Source organism: Helicoverpa armigera, chromosome 11 (genome assembly GCF_030705265.1).
Source record: "Helicoverpa armigera isolate CAAS_96S chromosome 11, ASM3070526v1, whole genome shotgun sequence".
NCBI classification, from domain to species: Eukaryota; Metazoa; Arthropoda; class Insecta; order Lepidoptera; family Noctuidae; genus Helicoverpa; species Helicoverpa armigera.
The window spans coordinates 10,502,058-10,523,203 of record NC_087130.1 but is presented as its reverse complement, the minus strand read 5'-3'; the positions used below and the strand labels follow the sequence as shown (position 1 = coordinate 10,523,203).

Sequence of the window (21,146 nt, the reverse complement as noted above, 5' to 3'; positions counted from 1 at the left end):
AGTGAGTATAATTTTCTCCAAACGTTTTCTACTCATTTTTCGTTTTCTTTCTTCGTTCTATTCTATTTATTATTATATTTGGGTGAAATCTCTATGCTAGCATTTTCGACATAAAAATATACTTACAATTTTGATGATTTAATTGGACTACTTTAAAGCAATGCATAATACATTTAAATACGACGACAGGTGCACTGGAAAAACATTGAGGCCCATTTTCACTGTGAAGATAAACGTCCGTTTATTTCAAATTAACTGTTTTATAACGTTTATGTAGTCTGTGAAATTGGGCCTAAAACTCGATAGGCGATGTTCAATCATAAGGCTAGGTGTTTGATTGATGCCAGTTGGCATGTTATAAAATATTGCGATTCGATAACTATTATTTTATTTTTAATGCTTTTGAATCAACTATTGAAAATATCAAATATTATGGATAACAAATATTATACTTGTTTTACCGTTGTATTTTGAAAAATGTGCGATAGTAACTAAAGCTTAGCATTTAATCTCAGATTATTATAATTAAGATGTATTGTCAAGTTTTCATGTTTGAAGCAAATACTTTTTAATTTATAATCGTTTTAAAGCGCATTTCTGTGTATGAATCACGAATTAGGTACTAAGATATAATTTAGATTTAAAATACTGTTATATGCTTGGCGTTATTTGCACTATATCTAAAAACTTTTAAAATAGGATTTTTTAACGCAACGGAAAAAAAATTGACACAATTTTGATTACTATTTCACTACTATAATTAAAAAATATTTATTTAAAAAAATATTCCATACAAAGTGTAAACGAAAAGGTAAATAAAAGAGATAAAGAAAAAAAAACAATAAACACTATTAATATTTTACATTTAATTAATAAAGGAAAATAACAAAAACCTTAACATAAACTCTAACTTTATATAGTAATATAAATTATTTAATTAGTTCTTAAGTTTGTATGTATAAACCATGGTGGTATTCAGTGATGAAAGAAAGCAAGTAGGTACTAAAAATACGTAATTTTTTGGTACTTTCTATTTAAATGTATGAGGAAAAATTTTGATACATAAAAATATGCCAAAAAGCCTGGTGTGAGAATAGAGTGTTTATATACTTATATCACAATACTGTTTATTACCATAAATACAGGCCAGCTTTTTAATTAAATCTATGGATTTGAAGTCACCTTTGTGCACATAGATGTGATTTTTATTGAATAAAACCTTTTGTGAGCAGAAATACAATGATAATGCTTATTGCGAGCCCAAAGATAGGTTTAGAAAAATATTGCACAACTTTAGTATTTTGAAATTTTAATGATATTTGAACTTTTGAAGCAATTAGCTGTAATTATTTATTGCGTATTATAAAAATATAGTATTACAACAAACTAGTTGCGCAAAGCATATTTTTGCGCAAAAGTTGCGCAAAATTTTCCAAAAGCCAATTACATACAGTTAAGTAGTTTTTTTTGGACTGATTACAGTGCAAAGGCGACCTAGTCTATTCACCTATTCTAGTGAGATAAGTATTGTTTTAGGTAATCTGTTTTTTTTTTTTAAATCGACATGATCCGTTCCTGCTTATAATGTTCAACCTTAAAAGGGACTTATTGATGTAAAAAACATTTTAAATTTCAAGCATTATTTGCTATGTGGAAAAAATAAGCAGGTGAAAACAAACTCACCTTTATTCTCAAAGGTGGTAAACTTTCGTAGTTTTGATAGGTGAAAAATTACAAAACTAACAAGTTTTTGAAAGTGGTAACTAAATTATAATTTGAGAAGATAGTGAAAGTTTGGTTGCTGCAGTGAACAAAAATGCTTAATAGGCATAGACAATATAATTTCTTATAATTTGTGGATTAATAACTACTTATAAGCTTTTTGTTATTAATTGTATAAGCCCCTGTTACACGGATCACGTCATTATTAATATTTTTCAAAAGGGCTTCGGTCCTTACCAAAGTAAATGCAAAAATATCGATCACATCACATATAAACATTAGCAAATAAAGTCGACAATTACAAATTACAAGATTTGGAATATTTCCATCATTGGAATAAGTAGTGTCCGAATAAATATTTAATTTTATTGAGAAGCTAGATTTTGGTGTTCACATAAAGTTTAAAGTTTGATGTATTTTTTATACGAGAAAGAAAATCAAAGTTAACATCACTACCCTAACCTATATTTATATGACTGTTCACTCGGTAATTTCCGTGCAACTTCGGATACCATCGGACCCCCCTCCAGTTACGAGAAAAAACACACATATGTGCTAAAACCCACAACACTAACCTAACTTGTACTCTATCTCAAAAAAAGAGTTAAGCCACATTTACATATTTTTTATAATATTTCACGAGCAAAAAGACAATCGTTGCTCAGTTTTAGAGTAGTTTCAGTTTTAGTAATTATTTTTTATGCAAACACCAAAAATACGATTCGACATCAAAAACTAAGTTTACACTACGACACAAAACTGACACTACAATCTCAGAAAACTGAAGTGTCACTTTTAGACAGATAGTGACCACACTAGAGTCACCAAACCAATGTCAAAAGTGACTACACTGTTGTCACTTTTAGTCAGATAGTGACTTCACTAGTGCCACTAAAGACACTCAGTGACTACACTAAACATCCCATGTCATAGTATAACTTAGCAAAAAAATACTTAAAAACACTCAAAACCGAGGCCCTAATCTCTTTCCTAGTCTCTAGCGGCTCCAATAATAGTTAAAATGTACAAGAAGATGTTGATAATATCCAGATATAAGTTGAGGGCAGCGAAGATGTATTCTTCAGGGGAAATGCTGTACTTGTGTTTGCCACCCATCATGAGCTGTGTGTCGTAGACGAGGTACAGGGAGAATATGAGGGCTCCGATAGACGCGTACACTAGTGTCACTATTTTGTTGCCGGGAATGAATATGCAGACGATACCTGGAAAAGAAGAAAATCAGATTTGAATTCGGATCGTAATGGGAAAAACTACGTGATCCACGTTTTGCTAGGGTCAAAAAAGATATATTTTTTATTTGATATTCGACTATCTGAAATGACATAAGACTACTGGCAGAAACGAACCGAATATGCAACAAAGTTATCAGTGACGTAGAAACAATTTTTTTTTTGTTATTTACTGGTGGAAAAACTGTAAAATGCTTGTATTCAAGTGTCCTACCACTAGTTTTTATTAAAAAACTGACAGACATTTCAAGCTTTTATTAAGAAAGTGTATCTCAAGTCACTTTTTGAAGACCCTTGACCCTTGTTTTATTTTTGTATGCCTTTAAATGTAATTTCCCTCATAGTTAACTTACCAAACACGAGTAGTACAACAGTGGCGCAGAGCAAGAAGCCGCCCATGACGGTGAAGTCCCACTTGGTCTGGAACGCGAATAGTGTCAGCGCGAGGCAAACTGCTGCCGTTATACCCACTGCCATCATTACCTGTAAACAAATAATAATATGTTGTTTAATATTCAGTTTAGTAGAAGGCACAAAATTAAATATCGTTTTTTTTTTTTCGGTTAAAGATCATCATAATCATCAGCCTTTTTTTCGTTTAACTGATTGGTATAGTCTTCCTCTCACATAGGATTGGGTAAATTAAAAAAAAAAAATTAGATGAAATAGCATGTACTTATTTAAGACACAAACGGGATGAGAGATTCATTTATTTTAAAGAAAGTAAAAACATCGTTTATTTCTAATCATCTCAAATAAACCGGCCAAGTGCGAGTCAGACTCGCGCACCGAGGGTTCCGTACAAATCCTGTATAGATAAAAAGTGAGTCTCGCGCCAACCGTTCAGTTTAGAACAATCATAGTTATGATTATTTTGTGAGACCAAAATAGTTAATAATTTTTATTTTATAATATAACTAAAATAGTAGGCCAGTACCTTGTAAAAGTTATTTTATTAAAGTTATTTATATACAACATTTTGTAGTCATCATTCAGAAATCTGATTGAAAATAGCTAATTAAGGTCATTGGGCATATCTGACCCATTTTATAAAACTGACGGACATGAATCAAAGTAGTTTTAAATCGTGGAGAATGGTATGACGTTTCTTTGAATATTATAATTTTATCAAAATTCCATGGAGACGAACGTCCAGGATCGTTTGAAAAATATAAAAGACAAGCAGTTTCAGAGGATTGTACAGGTTGCAATGCTAGTTTTTATTGTTAAAGACTTTTCATAAAGAAGGAGGATGTCAATTCGGATGACCAGGATCTGATGAGGATCTGGAAACCCTGAGAAATCGAGGGCAACTCTTGAATATTGTAGGCACGCATCGAGTCACAACCAGACATGTGAGTGTATTTTTGAGGATACTGGTAAACAGTGAAGGTTTGGAGCTGATTTGATTATGGAGACTACAGAGAGTCGAGGGAACTCCTGAACGGTATGTTGCAACTAAAACGTGTTTGGGCTTATTTTATTCGTATTGGCGAAGACTTTCCACATAGATAGGTTTGACTGCCATTGTGGGATCGATAGCAAAGATCAGATATAGTTATGGGAACTCCTTTACAATTTATAACGTAACCTTGTGTTGCAGCTTATTTTATTTTAGGTGATGAGAATTCAGTACTAATGGGATCTTTTATTTTTGACAAAAGTGTAATTCTGTCCTTTTCTTTGTTTTATAAAGTCGGCTTTATTTTATTTTGTAGCATTTTACAAACAAATCCAACTTCAAACATATAAAAAAGCAACAAGAAAGCAAAAGCAAGAAAGAAATGAAAAAGATGTTAGGTGCATCGGTCTAGAATTCCGTGTCTAGAGGATGCATCAATATTTATTTAACCACCGAGATCTAGACCGATGCATATAAACAGTTTTCTTGTTGTTTTTTTTGTAAAAAGTTTTTATTTTTAACTTCTGTGAAAAGTTCTCGTCAATACGAATAATATAAGCCCAAACACGACGTTACTAAAACATACCGTCGAGGAGTTCTCTCGACTTTCTCACGTCTCCATCATCAGGTAAGCTCTAAACCTTCACTGTTTGATAGTATCACCAGACATACATCTGAGAATCAAGTTTTAATCCTATGCATGCCTACAATTTCTGATAGTTGCCCTCGATTTCTCAGGATTTCCATCATCAGATCCTGACCTGATGACAATGGAAATAAACGGCGAGTATACTCTTTTACTACAAAGAAATGTTTTCTCAAAACCGTCAAACTTGGTCGTTTAAATTCCCCATTGAAATGAGGAAAATATTTGATTTAATTTGATAATATATTAATATTTTATGTAACTTCAAATTTATCATTTTCGCAATTTTTCCTTTATCTGTACTATATAACGGTGCTTCTTGCCGAATTTCAAGATTCTGAATTCACGGGAAGTACCTTGTAGGTTTTGATTCCCTAGCGTGTGACGGAAATTCGTCTAAGGTGTCGGTATAACTACTGTATCTTTTGATCGCGTTAACTTAGAAGTTTGATTTTTTCACTGCCTAAAGGGACAATAGACCTAGGTATTTGGTATAAATTTCAATTTGATACCTTTATTTGTTTGTGAGAAATAAGGTAGTAAGTTTCATTTTATGAGAATATTTTTTTTTACATTATATAACTAAAAAAATGAGATTTTCGTAATTTTTCCTATATTTGCATTATATGACAATGCTTCATGCCAAATTTCAAGACTCTGAGTTTACGGGAAGTATCCTGTAGGTTTTGATTCCTTTGCGAGTGTCGAAAATTTGTTGAAAATATCGACATAATCGGCTGTATCTTTTGATTGGCTTGGCTTAGAAGTTTGATATTTTCACAGCTTAATGGGACAATAGACCTGAGTATTTCACGTGAATTTCAGCTTAATACGTCCACGCGTTCTTGAGATAAAGGGTCTTGACAGACAGACAGACAGACAGACAGACAGACGGACAACAAAGTGATCCTATAAGGGTTCCGTTTTTTCCTTTTGAGGTACGGAACCCTAAAAATGAAGGACATTCTTAATTACGATGTGGATTTTTATCGTAGCAGGTGTCTGATAACAATCCACATCCTCGAGCCTCGAGATAACTGCTTCCCGTAGCTGGTGACAAATATCCTACCTCCTTCTCCCGGTTCTAAGCTACTGTTCCTAAATTTTTAGCTCAAACGGTCTAATGGCGTGACCAAGGGATACAGGGATTTATTTTATGTATAATAGATAGCATAGGTACTTACCGCATCAACTTGATAGACGCTAGAAGTGAGACCCAGTAAGAAGCTTTCAGCGACAGTGAACAAGCCGAGGAAGATGAAGTTCAGCGGCGCCTTCCGCCGCACGTCGTGACAACACGCCATCACGATCAGGCAGACAAACACCACCACCAGAGCTATCCAGCTGGAAATAACAATGTATCATTAGTTTTATAAACAAAAGTATTTATGCTCAATCCTTCTCCGTGTGAGACGAGGCCTGTGCCCAGCAGTGGGACGATAAAAAGGCTGTAACGTATAAGCTGCCCAGCCTTTTCCTATGTCAGGGTTGGTTTCCAGTCTAACCAGATGCAAATGAGTACCAACGTTTTGCATGGAACTACTAGCTATGTCCGACTTAGTCAACCAAGTTACCCGGGCTCTGACTACCTGTAATGACTGCCGAAAATGCATGAAAGACAGTTGAGCAATTTAACGTGCCCTCTGTCTCTGGTCATCCAACAGCAGATAGACTAACCTTACCTTATTACTCTTGCGGCTGTTATTTAGCCACGGACAAAAACTAGCTTCACCCTGTAATCTAGTACAAGAACCCCCTCAAAATACATTTGTCATTAAAATATCTAGCACTACTTACAAGAGATAAGTATTGCGCTGCGCCCAGGTCCTGGTGGGCGCGTGGAACAGGAACAGCGCGATGAACGACATCGTGACCAGCAGCTGACACATGAGAATCGCGTACACCTGGAAGTTACCAGAAAAAAGCATAAATTGTGGGGAAAACAAAGAAAAATAAAATAGTTACATTTGAACATGGTGTTTTAATAAAAAAATACAATTGAGATAAACTTTGATTTTGAAATTATGTACTTCATTACTTATTTAGAAATGATGTACTTAATTATGTGTTGGCTGAATAACCTAAAAGTGTTTTTTTTAAATAATAATATTGAATCAAATTGCAGCTCTTATGTACTCAGGGGCATAATATAGATGATTGAAATTTTCAGTAGGCCTTGCGTTTAAAGAACATTTTAAGTAGGCAAGATAGTTTGTATTATTCCTATGTGATTTTGAGTAAAAAAAAATTTGTTAGTTACCTTGCGAATAAAAGATCTGCGTATGGACTGTTCAGTGAAGTCGAAGCCTTTAACTTCTCCATCTTCGCCCAGGCTCCCCCCCGGAGGCGCGTATCCTGCTGGCTGTAACGAACAAACAACACAATATTATACACATGTTGATTTGATATACACTTAAATATATTATATACTTATAGGTACAGACGCCAGCAGGTCAACGTACCCGAACCTGACAAATTGTACCAATGGATCACTAACCCTTTCTCCATTGTGATAAGATTGAAAATCTATTGAACTAATTTTGACAGTTTGAGGTAGGTTGATGTGCTGTATCTGTATTTGAAGAAATACTAGGTAGAAGTACGGTCAACAGTTTTGCCTATACTAAGATATCTACTGGTTGATATTGGTGATTTCAGACTTTAAAGTTCATGTTTTGTGAAGATCTTTTCTTTAACCTTTGCTCGAACATTGGTCCCAAAATACAATTAGTCAAAGTAATTAAATTAAAAGTACCTATAACTTTGAAAAGTTACATAATTATCGCGAAATTGCAACGTGTCACAGGGTTGGTAATATAAAACCGCAGCAAATATATGGTGTTCTCGAGGTCACGAAGAATCGATCCTCATGCTTCATTATTTTTCACTATAGAACATGCCTAGCTATGTATAATGGCTAAATCAATCACTTTTAGAACTGAAGGTTAGGTTACTTATTTGTTAGTCTTGTATGATGTTTATCTTGGTACTATTAAAAACTACCGCAATATAATAAAGCCTGAATAATATTATCGAAGTTACTTTGTCTGATTGTTTCGTTTACTCCAACACCACGAAACCGACGTACCTAAATGAATTTTGGTACTCAGACAGATGGTCCACTCTAAAACTTGGTAAAATGCGTGGACTACTATTATCCGGGTGCGGGAAATAGTACCCTCGAGACGCAGAAAGAACCGCAGGGAACAGCTAGTAATTACATAAATCAACTAGGTACACCACTAGAGAAAAATTGCCAATACACATAAAGGCAAAAAAAATTGACCCCTTCTGACATTGCACACACATACATAACTACCACGACTTTTAGGATAGGTCATAACGACGAAACCATCTCCACGAGGGCGCCATAATGTCTGGAGCGAAGAATCGATATGTTTACAGTACTGAGAATACAAGCATTTGTCCTTCTTTGAGGTCAAAACTTCTCCCAGGGCTGCGGGATTGTTGGAAAGAGTTACCTTGGTATTGGTACATGAAGGGCTTAAGAAGGAATATGATGGGTTTTAGTCAGTATGAGTCTGACACTCAATCGCGCTGCACCCACAGCGGGAAAGGGCATTTGATGATTTACAATTTAAAAAGGTCAAAACTTCTCTGTGTGAGAGGATGTCTGTGCCCAGCAGTGGGACGATAAAATAGGCTGATGACCTGATATGGTCAAAACTGAGCATAGGAAAAAGTACTGTAAAATCGTGCTACTTTTCAATTAGGATAATCCTTTTATGTTATCAATTATGTCAAATTACCATTAATTTGTATTGTGTACAGGAATTTGAACTTCCGTTGGTACTTATATAAAAATAACTTTGTATAAACCTATTGGTATTATTCTAGAACCATCCAAAATGTACCTAATGTATGTGAAATAACAACATGACAATTTCAACATGTAGGAAGAAATGATTTGTTTACACTCTATAAATATTTTACATACTACAAGTACTTTCCATTCTGAATAATAAAGAACTGCAGTAAGTAATGTCTTTCAACTGGCAATACTGAAGAATTATTTTCATGCAAAAAAATCAATAAATGACTACCTGTTTATTACATGAACTTTATAGGTACTAATTTAAACTTCCCCAAAATCCTTTCGAAACAGCAAACATAGAAATATTACACAAGCATAATGACATAACCTCAATCACACCAATTATACTTGGAGGCAATGAAAACGGGTCACTAAGTTACCTTCCCAAAATATACATTATTTGGTATAAAAATATGTAAGAATTTACAATAGCCCCAAATTTCATTGTTTCCAAGTGTACAAACAGATATTTACTAGAAATTTCGAGTAAAATTTACCTGAGACATGATTGTGGCCGTGTTTTCTGTATACTAAGTTATGTTTATCAAGCCATATCGTTGTAGGGTGATAAGCTGATACCAAAATGGGTAAAACTGATAAGTTAGACAGGAGGGACGGGCCGCACGAAACTGGCGCGAAAATGAACCGTTATGTAAGGTTTTGAATTTAGAAGGCCATCTTTTTAGCCGACTTAATTCAGAAATGGGCATCGTATAGCAAGATTTAGAATGCCTTTTAATAAATAAATAGAAATAAATAAGAAAATATGTGATATGAGTAATTTACCTACATAGGTTTGTATATTAGGAAGAATTTTCTAGAGATAATCTCTCAGTAGTAAGTACTTTCGAGCTGTGTTGAATGATCAAGATTAGAAATAATTCGAGAACAAAGATGATTCATGGATAAGAATAGATAACAGAAGATAAATATTATTTCAGCTTTGTTTTTGTAACGAACTTTGATACTGATAGTGTTTTCAATAATGGCTACACAGATTTTAAGATAAAATTATACATATCGTAGAGGTGAGCTTATTCACTCGCTTTGTGCAAATATGGCATTAAAAGGAGACAACTTAATTGGACTATTATTATTACAAGTTATTACCCTGTAAAATCCCAGTTAGTCACACTTCTGATAACTATATGCCTATCGTAGGTAAAATGTTCGCATTGACCTGTCATAAATATACATTGCACTAATGAACATCAATGAGATAATTATTTAAGTAGGCGTATAAACTATGTGGTGTAGCAGGATAATTTTATTCACATCATCATTATCATCATGATCATTACATTAAAATGATGAATGCTTAACTGCATAAATCTATGTATTTGCAATTTTATATCATGCATGATTAAGATGTTAAAGTCAAGTTTTTGTAAAAGCAATTTTCAAAATGGGCCCAGTAAAAATCATTACTTCCCTACAATTTAATTTATTGTATTAGCATGGAAGTATAAATTATATAATCTCGCGGTGTCCCATTTTAAAGGGTAGTGAATGTATTAACTTGTGTATGTGTAACGCAACTGCAGTGAGTGGTCAAATCCTAAACCGTGACGGAAATGTATACTTGAGAGGGTCTTTGACCTGAGTTACTACGCATACAGGATAGGCTAAGTTTCAAGATGACAATATAAACAGATTTACATGAATAAGAGAAATAATCGTCATCGTGATTGCATTGGCTTGCAACAAAGAATAGAACCTGGACCAACATTACTTGAGACAGATAAAGATACGTACATTTATTTATACATTATACTTATAGAAAGTTAGAAAACCTGGTCTTGGAATCAGTGTTGAGAAACAATAAAAGGTCGAAAGAACGGTGAAGACGATAGATTCCATGGGAGATGCAGCGTGGTGTTTCTGAGGCCAAAGGCGGATACAACAACAGGAAACATCTACTTTACAACATACTCAAGGATAGAATATCATCATTCAAAGTGGCTGTATTGACTCAGGAATTAATACTAAATGTGACTTTGCTAGTCCCTTATCTTACATCTATTGATAAAGAATTTACAAAGATCACTTGTTGTTTTAAAGTCAAAACCGGATTACTGATATGGTATGTTAGAGAATATTTTTATAGTATTTTAAGTAGCTGCCCAACTGGTTTAATTAATTCAAATGTCCACCTGTGGTGTCTATCTTGGTTGATTCTGTTTTCAATAATGATAAAAAATAATGTTCCGTTTTTTCTGTCTTGAAGTTGAAAAAAGCGAACTAAGATTATTACAATAATATATAAACACATTGGTATCCAATCTACACAAGGAATCTAGGAATTTCTTTCTGCATTGGTCCGCAGATATTTACAAACAAACGTTCTGACATATATGCACAAACAGTCCAATATGAAACAATAGTCTATACTTGAAGATATTTATTCCCAACTATCAAAAGGTAGCAAGCAACCATATAAATCTAAATGTAATACCTACGCAAGGAATGACCCATTAAAATCCCTACTGGCTCCAATGCATAATAAGAACGATGAATGTAAAAAAGTAAGAACTTAATATTATTTATCCTGAATAGCACCGTCTCTCCTTAACTTAGAACGCGAGTCTGAACATCTTAATCGCGTCATATACACAGTAACCCAAGCCAAAAAGGCAATCTAAACAAACCAACATACATAAGTACTATAACAATACAACTATGAGTAGGATCCCCCCTCCAACGAACAGGAAAATCAATAAACATTACTAACTAGTCGAAAGCCGAGTCCTCCTAACTGCATTCAAAGAAATACACGTCACTGGTACTTCATACATTTTACTATAAGTCATGTCAAAACACTGTCATTGTATCGTGGTATACTTGATTAGTTTTAATAGGATTGCTTGTGGTGTGACGTAGTTTGTAAATGTATGAGTAATACCGTTATTTATATTGTAATGATATAATTATATTGACATTAGCGCTCGCTTCACTGGCATTCCATCGTATTTGCTTTTTGGAGGATTTTTTGATATCCCGTTTAAATTCGAACTTAAATAATAGGTACTGCATCTCACACTATCCCCTCTAAAAGGGGATCAAAAATCTCTCATCACGAGATTTTAATGGTGTTTCTATCCCAAAAAGTAGAAAAAGATATACTTTCCACTCTAAAAACTATCTGTGTGTCTAATTGACGTAGATAGTAGAAATGATTTAATTACATCAGTGCAACATATGAAATGCAATACACTAATTTGTTATGAAACAGTTACACACAGAATGAGTAATACGAGACAGACGGTACTATCAATACTCCTTTAATATACTCTGCAAATTGAATATTAATTAAAAATAACCTGAACTTTCCTGGTCAGCTAAAAAATTAGTCTGTCTGAACTTGTCATATAAACTCCAAGTTTCCCAATAAAGTACATGACCTCTCATTTTCTAGTCCCGAGAGGGTACTATCTCCCGTACCCGGGGAATAAGGAAGCCTTTTTTTTTCACTGGCTCCAGACTATTTGGGATCCGTTCATTACATGTGGGAACTACTGCCCTTACCGTGATAAGGTATAGCTAGGGCTGCCATCTCGAATTTCGCCAAACCCGGACAAACATTTAAAAAACCCAGACATTTGGCGTAAATCGCATTTTTTCCCCGAACGAGTACGATTTTTTTTTAACAAAATAATACCTAATTTGTTATCCAGTTACTATTAACATATACTTAAATTCAATGAGGTGCCTCCTTACATGAAAAGTGTCGGGTTTTCCCCGGACACTTCTTGAAACCCCGTCCGGACGGCCCCCGGACGGCCTTCAACAAATCCGGGGAAACCCGGACGGATGGCAGCCCTAGGTATAGCCTATGTTACTCGGGAAGAGTGTATCTTTCCAACACTGAAAGAATTTTTCAAATCGGTGCAGTAGTTTCGGATCCTTTTTTGGTACAAACAAAAATATGTTTCCTCTTTATTATATGTATGTATATGTTAGTTTACATAGATCTATATTAGATTGAAGACAGCAGACAAAGGATTTCTTGTAAAGTAACGGTTTCTAAAGATACCACCACGACATAGGCTCAACAGAATAAAACAATCCAGATGTCTGATAACCCAAATAAAATAAAATTTCCGGGTATACACGTGTAGCAAAAATTCTAGGTCATTGCTACTTCAGTTTCGAGGTAGAATTTAGCACGCTAACCTTGAAACCTAAAAAATATTACGCGAGCGAACACATTCGTTGCGTAGGCGTCGATTATACGCCGCGTCATAAAATTCACTCATTCAATATAGTGGGGTGGAGGCCCCAAAACGACCTTTGACTGTCTGAGTTTTGTGATAAGAATCGCAAGTATTTTGTACAATAGCGGTTGCACCTGTGTCCCGTGGAACTGAATTTCCGCACCCGGATAAAAATTAGCCTTATGTTATTCTGACATACAAGCGGTATTACTGTTAAGTTACACAATAATTCGGTAGCCTTTGCGTGAAAGTGGAAAACATATTCATACATACAAACTTCAACATTTATACTATTAGTAGGAAGTATGATAATATTTTCCGTTAGCAACAACACCCGTTTTAACAAATTATTATTCCGGCAGCTTATTAGCAATACTTTTAAAGGAAAATTCAAAACACTCACCTCGCCATATCCTGCGCCGTATCCTGGCTGCGGGGGAGGATATCCGCCTTGTTGTGGGTATCCGCCCGGCGGGTAACCCCCCGGTGGGTAACCGCCCTGAGGGTATCCACCCTGTGGGGGTGGGTATCCTCCCTGTGGGTAACCGCCCTGCGGGTATCCACCTTGCTGCGGATACCCGCCTTGATTCTGATCTGTAGACATCAAAAGAATAAGTCAATATGCATCCTTCTTCTTGTTTATAAACTAAACACAGTCACGACTGCAATTTTCCTTTAATAAATCTTATTTGATAAATTACTAATTATACGGATAATTATATGTGGATAGTTATTGATGGGAGTACTAATTAACATAGGAACAACATTGTGACCTTGAATCAAGACACTTTGTTTCAATATATTGAGTAATATTATATGTACCACACATTTAAGATGACTCAGATATGTGGTAAAATAGTTTAGATAAGGAAACCAGTTTTAAATTAACTTGCATTAAGTTTTAAGTTACTAATGGAAGAGTTATTGACAAATGATTTTGATACTTGCTAGGTGGCTGTGCTATGAATAGTTTACATTTTTAAACAATTTATTTATCGCCATATGAATGTTAATACGATCTTACGGCATTATGTAATGTAGCTGTTTATTTCCTTGTGCAGAATTATTCGAACCAATGTTTATATTCTAAGAAAATTCAGCCTATGCCTTATCAGCTTAGCATAACATTATAATTATATGCTGAATTCCAAATACTATGTATCAATATGATTCGCTACTAATATCCGTTTTTTTTGCCAATTTGAAATAAAGGGTATATGCTGCCAAGAAACCAGTGATGACTGTGTTTTGTACAGAAAAAAATCTGGGGCGTAAAAGATGCGGAAAAGAATTATGTAAAACTATGATGATTGATGGTCAACGTGGAAGACCAGATAATGTTAACTGCTAACCTAAATATCAGCTCTCTTACGGTACACAACTGAATTACGCGATGAAGCTGACCTGACTTTTAGAAGTCCGAATCGTAAGATAAAACAAAGTCATTAAGAAGAAATATCCAAGGAGAGGGAGAAGACTAAAGAGGTAATGAATACAACTTCGAAGCCCCAGAAATTAAGAAGAATGCCTTATCAGGTTCCCGATTTTTTGGAGAAGATCTTTACCAAAGAACTTGAGTTTATCAATTTTGGAGACTTCAAACCAAGTGTCGAGAACGTGACGAAGCATCCACACGAAATTTTCAGACAATACAATAGCAGTTTTAAGACGAAGACAATAGTGAGACGTTTTATACGAGACAAACACAATTTTGAGCGACATTTAAAAAATTAAAATTCACGACACACCTTTACTCTCCGACATTGCACCCACACTTCACAATAATGAATGAAACAACCAAATGACATAATATTTGAACAAACGGGACAGACATATGACACTCCATATCCTAGAAATTAACACTAATGGCTATGCTAAAACAAATATGGACTTTATCAGTACATCAATAAGTGACAAATTCGTTTGATAAAGTGATATTGTAAGCTGGCTGGATAACAGCGTAGCATAAACATTCATAGGGACTGCATACCGCGAATAAACTTGAACATATGTATAACAGTGGACACAAATTGCAACATATATCTATAGCAATAAGGTGCAAATTCGAGTGTGTATTACTAGACTACGATAACAAACGATAATGAAATGTGTGAAGGTTGGCAAACGTTTGTGAAAGGGGGTTCCCCAAAGTCAGTTTTGTCGAGCCAAGGAATTTTACTTCTGTGCTTGCTATTTTTAATCTTAACCGTTATGTAGATTTTAGATGCTCGATTAAGAATGGAGACAAAGAACTGTGTAGACTTCTAAGTACATACAGAAATCAACTTGTGTCGTAAACATCTCCCAAAAACATGTTTAGCTAGGTTTTTTGACTAGAATTTTTTTTATTTAACATTTTAGCAATAATGCTTCATTATCCAATAATTTCTTGACAGTCTTATCATGTTTATCAGCACTATCGAATTATATCGCCATCAAATATTTACTGTGAGATACTCATCGATGTTTCATGGTTGACTAAAATCAATAGCTATTTCGAAGTACCAAGTAAACGGTGACGCCATTATCAATATTTATTTTTATTTGTTTCTTGTAAGACAAATTAAAATTTGATAAATAACTTGAAACATAACAATAGACAAACATAAAAATATACTTTATTGGTGTGAGCAAAATTATAAAGATGAGTAGTAGCAAAACTAATATATTTTTTAGAACAATTGTTAGGTGACAATCTAAATATTTTAAGGGCACCATATGTTTGTGTCTTAACTGTTTGTTTCCCCCCCCCTTTTGCAGACAGATTTTGTTCGGCTGTCTAGCTCCCCTTACACTTTAGATAGGGGATAGTCGGGCATAACTTATGTATCTTGCAAAGGTGAAACGAAGGGCACCGGTTTAATGGTGTTTTTTTCATTACTTTGTCTCAAATAATGGCGTCTTAGTTATCGATCCGTACAGTTGAATCGAAGCCAAGACGCATGTAGAATTTGGCTGCTTTATTTATTAAGATTAGTGTAACGTTAAAGGTATTAAAAACATTGTTCTAAGTGGACGAGCATGTACCTATTACCTTTGCCTTTAATATTTAAGATAATACTTGTCGTCCGTTTTAGGTAGGTAGTCCTGTTTCACGACACCTGATATGAAAACTGCAAAAATAAGTGAAACCTTTTTATTTGGAATCTCTTCATAGGAGGCCTTCATATTTTCGAAGGATAGCTAGGGATACCTTCTTTTATTTATTATATCTGATAGTAAATGAAAAAGTGGTCGAAGGAGGAGTACTTTTGGAAGTTTGAAGTATGAATAATTGTACAAATGTATAAAACAAAGCAAGGAGTTATCGGGGATAAAAGTATTGATCATAATATAAAGAACACTATCTTTTACTGAATACGACATTGGAATGAGTCACGGTGATACGGGGATTGTCGTTTTCATGAATCATTTGGGCATTGAGGAAAGGAAGATAAAAATTGACGTCACACAACATCCGACGAAGGTCCGATGTAATTGCAACTTGGCTTGGAGTCATATATGAGCAATAAAAAATCAAATAGACAATCGATTTTAAAATATAGTACAACGTTTGTATTTCTTAAACCATTTGAAGCTTTAAACATCGACAATATTTACAGAGGATTTTTTTTTTGCAAGTTGGTGTATATTTGTATGAAATAAAAGAACATTATGTGGATATTTTTTCCTCATTGCCAATTAATTAATGTTGTACTGACGTTGTACAAACTGGGTAGTTACTGGCTATTGTTTATTATCTGGTACGTTCAGGAAAAGGGACTAAAATGTACCATGCGTCACGTTTACAATGGGAAAAACCTCTACAAACTGTTTTAATAATTGTATATGTAATGTGGAGCCCACCCACACAAATGCATTCTCGTATCAAAGGCTAACCTTAAGTGTGCACTCAAAATACGCTAGTGTGAGTGAGTATGTGTGACGTCAAAATTGTTCTTTCCTTGCGAAACTATGGCTGTGTGCGTGGAAAACACTAACATATTGATATAGTGTGCGTGAAAACGCGTTTGTGAGTTTTTCATGAGTACTGTTTAATAGGATTATCTGTTGTAAGTACTTAATGCTTATTGATGCTACCGGTCATTTACGGAGGTCGTATAGGTACATACTGAATAAGTGAGTGAATACTCTTTGCTCTTGTAGAGCGAGGACGTCTGGCTTCTTTTCAGCCAGTTACTGAGTCATTGTGCGTAAATGGACATTCCGAATTCAAGTTTTCATTTTAATTAAATACATAAAACACAACGCAAAAAGTTGAAATGATAACATACGTTTTGATGAGTTATCTACCTACCAAAAAGTCACAGTGTCACTAAAGAGCAGAAAAAAAATGTTTGGTCAAGTAAGAACTTTCACGTTAAAAATAACTTTCACATCAAGTCGGTAACATTATTATGTAAGGGGCTAGTAATGTATGTGCATTTCTTGCAGAATTTATTTATGTCTGAAGTGTTTTCTTAAGACAGACACCTAGATAATAGATAAGGGGACGGCCAGTGAAACGTGAAAAGTGATTTGAAAGACAATATTGCTGGAAATAATGTCATCACTTGTCAGATAACATCAGACAAAGAAAACAAACGATATGGTACATCGATCTCTAATAAAATTGATATGATGAGTATAGCTTAATTTATGTGTAGGTATCCAAACACATTATTTCTGTATCTATCCTTTTCAGATAACATATTGAAGCTATGCCTATCAATTGCACAGAAAAAGCCACATGACTGGAAGAAGAGCTGTGATCACAACTGGAGCAATTTTCAATTGACATAAATTCTATTTAAATAATAACATCACACCTATTTTCCTATTAAGATACCTGCGTCAGCAACCTTATCGCCATATCATTATATCTTACAATATACCAAGACATCATAAAGCGAGATAATATAACATTGACATATGTATAAAGCTGAACAATGATTGCCGGTGATTACAACCACACACGCACAAAGCCGTGTGAAAACAATAGTAGCTAGGCCTTATTGTACCAGGAGCACAGAAATCAAAAGTGGTCACACTACGATCTCTGGATAGACGATGGCTCAAACCCGTAACTGTGGATTACAATTACCGATCCATCCTTTGTTTTTTGAGTAGAGATTGATATTCAACATAAATATGAAGCTTATATTATTTTTTATCTTTATTCGGTTATTGTAATCCGCAGTATAGGAATAAAGATTCAATTTGCAAAGCATATTGGACTTTGTGCCCACTGCGTAAAGTTATAATCGGATACGGGCGACAAATGATAGCGTCTGCCTCCTTTCTCGGGACTTCCCGCGAATATGTACTGATTGGGTAACACGCGGAAACGAATAACTGAAAACTCCTTCTAAAGACTTAGGAAGGTGTGCTAGAGACCTCTTGAGATATCGAGATTTATCACATATAGGCGAAATAGACGTATTTATGTGTGACGTAGCGCAATTTTCTGAGTGTATTGGATAATTGTTTAATTATAGAGGGGCGGAATAATAACATGGAAAGTCGTTATTATTGAAGGAATAATTTCGTGAGAAACAAAGAAGGGACTTTTGGTGGATACCTGATAAAGAATGAATTTGACTGTACTTTGTGTGTCTTTTGAATTGTGATAAGATTTCTATTATTACATAACTTTTGTTTAAGAAATCTTTGACCTTCAACAAGATATTGTCGGTAACAGCAATCTACATTCTTTTCATATCTTTCATTTATATATTATCCAAATAGATAACCAAGTTATAATCTGCACATAAAACGTCAATAACTGATTAAATGATTACTGTATTAGCCAAAACATACTTCCTTAAGTCTTTACATACATATCAAATGATGTTATGACAAAGAAAGTATATATTGTTGTAAGAACTGCAAATACTTGGAACAACCAATCCATATATCTTGGTTAGTCATTTTGATAATGTCACAACAGTATATAATATATTAAGGAAAATAAATGGTGTAGGTAACTATGCTTTATCATATATGAATAATACCTATGTACTGACGGTTTATTTTTAGCATATTGTGTAGTTCCAATAGTATGTATAACTATTTTGCAGATCATTCAATTCTGATAAAAGAGGTCTAAAATTGTTTTTGATTGTACTTAATGTGTAAAGAGGCTATGTTTAGAGTTTAGACGATAGCGCTTGTGTCTTAGGATAGGATTTAAAAATAAAATCTAAAGTTTGTTGTCCCCAAAGGGTCATAATTTTAGGTTCAAAGAGATAAGAGGCTGCCTAAAATGTTCAATTGCCTGTAGAGCAAGCTTAGGTTGTATTGAAGCAAACAATTCATCTGCCATAAGCAATAAAAAGGTAACAATACAATAGAGGTTTGTTTGTTTTCTGTGTTATTTACAATAATGATATATCATCTAAGTAACATGAGTACATTCATATTGTACACAGATAAAAAATGGAGGTGTCTGTGCTGGTGCAATGCAACATAGATTGTTTATTAAATGATTAAAGAACTTTTTAGCTAATTAAATAGTATGTTTAGTATAAAATATCATAATTGTTTTAGTAAGAGAGGCCTTGATAGTATTTTTTTATGTATGTTTATTAAGGCAGATAGATATGCTTGTCACTGAGATTAAATATGTATCTATCTTATACCCAAAAATTATGAATAATACTTTGTGATACTTTGGACTTACAAATAGGTATGATTATTTCATTGCATACTTCAATAGGATGTAAGATAAAAGTAATTGATTAGCATATCAGCAACAATATTTTACTTATTGGATATTACGGCTGAAACATTGCTCATTCAACTCCAAATCCCTTATTTATGAGCAAAGATAAAACATAATATATGTAGTATACTACTTTTATCACCACATCCAATTCAATTTTCAATTAAAATAATTTAATATTCTTTTATCATTTAATATCAACAGTGCAAAGAATTAAATTAATATTCAACCTCCTGGATAAACACCTGGGTTCTGCCACATAGTTCCAACTGCAGAAAAAAATTGTCTATGGTTAGAAAAATAATTAAAAAGTATACATACACATGGTGTTGTAATTTGGTTGGTCTTTCGAGTTTAAGTTTTCGGTAGCCGTTTTGGTAGTTTTCGGCACTTACACACTGATAAACTGAAACAATGTAAAGAATAGATTAGATTAACATGTCATCTTAACGCATATCAATCATAATGTTTATGATTGCTGAATAATAAAATTGGGTTAGTGGTTTTCTAGAAGCAAACATGATTAATGCCCTTTCTGGAGTGTTTAGCATGGTTTTTTTTTTACAAAAGGCACATAGATCAAATGACAAATCTATGGGTAAAACAACAATAATAAAACTGAATTGTAAAATAATTATCCTTTTGACCTTATTGAAAAAAGGGGACGATTCCGTATCAAAACAGTGTTATATGACCGAATTTTGACATCTGTAAGTTTAAACATAAGAAATGCAAATATTTGTTATGCTTTTAAGAAACAAAAAAAAGCAACACAACAGCTCACATATTTCACAGATATTTAAAATGCGTAACTATTATAATATATCAAGAATTACGTTATATTTTGTTTAACAATAGGGTAATAAACTGGCGAATATTACGTAGTATTGGTACAATACACACAAACAAAACCAAAATTGTGATGCAATTCAAGTCCTATTGATTCACTTACCGTCGATTTTACCATATAAATTAACTCCAATCGTAAATATAATCACAGTATGGATGAATTACTTAATAAATCGTATTAAAACAGATAGAAAGATCTAGTGTGAACTGGAAAATCACCTTAGAAAGTACTAGACGGTAGACAAATGTCGCAACGCAACGTATGATCGATCTGTTATGAAACTACAAAAAATAAACAGTACCTGGCGTGACAGTGGATTTTCCGCTTCGTAAAACAACAGAAACAAACAAACACTTGATGAGATATCACAAAATTTTACAGGCAAAAATAACTTTCAATGGCACAAAATCGTGTCAGATCCGTCTCTTTTTTTTTTTTTTTTTTTAATTTTTAATGGCATGGCGTTCTAGCCTTTGTGCCAAATCTTCATTTTGATATATATATATATATATATTTTCCTTTGT

The 21,146-nt window shown here is 33.9% G+C and overlaps 1 protein-coding gene across 4 annotated transcripts; it reads right to left on the bottom strand.

The window, feature by feature from the left end:
* Window positions 1-846: 846 nt before the first annotated feature.
* On the bottom strand, window positions 847-21,054 carry LOC126056706 (protein lifeguard 1). 4 transcript variants are annotated; one of them, XM_064037094.1, is made up of 8 exons: window positions 20,924-21,054; window positions 20,003-20,178; window positions 13,473-13,663; window positions 7,281-7,382; window positions 6,818-6,924; window positions 6,205-6,364; window positions 3,326-3,455; window positions 847-2,945 (listed from the first exon to the last, which is right to left on the bottom strand). In XM_064037094.1, exons 2-8 carry the CDS (start codon window positions 20,031-20,033, stop codon window positions 2,713-2,715), a joined length of 954 nt encoding a protein of 317 aa, XP_063893164.1. In that variant the 5' UTR covers window positions 20,034-20,178; window positions 20,924-21,054; the 3' UTR covers window positions 847-2,712. The 4 variants fall into 4 exon arrangements, with proteins under 4 accessions (XP_063893164.1, XP_063893166.1, XP_063893165.1 ...); XM_064037096.1 differs by having other exon boundaries at window positions 20,094-20,178; XM_064037095.1 differs by lacking the exons at window positions 20,003-20,178; window positions 20,924-21,054 and adding an exon at window positions 14,818-14,968.
* Between the last annotated feature and the right edge of the window lie 92 nt (window positions 21,055-21,146).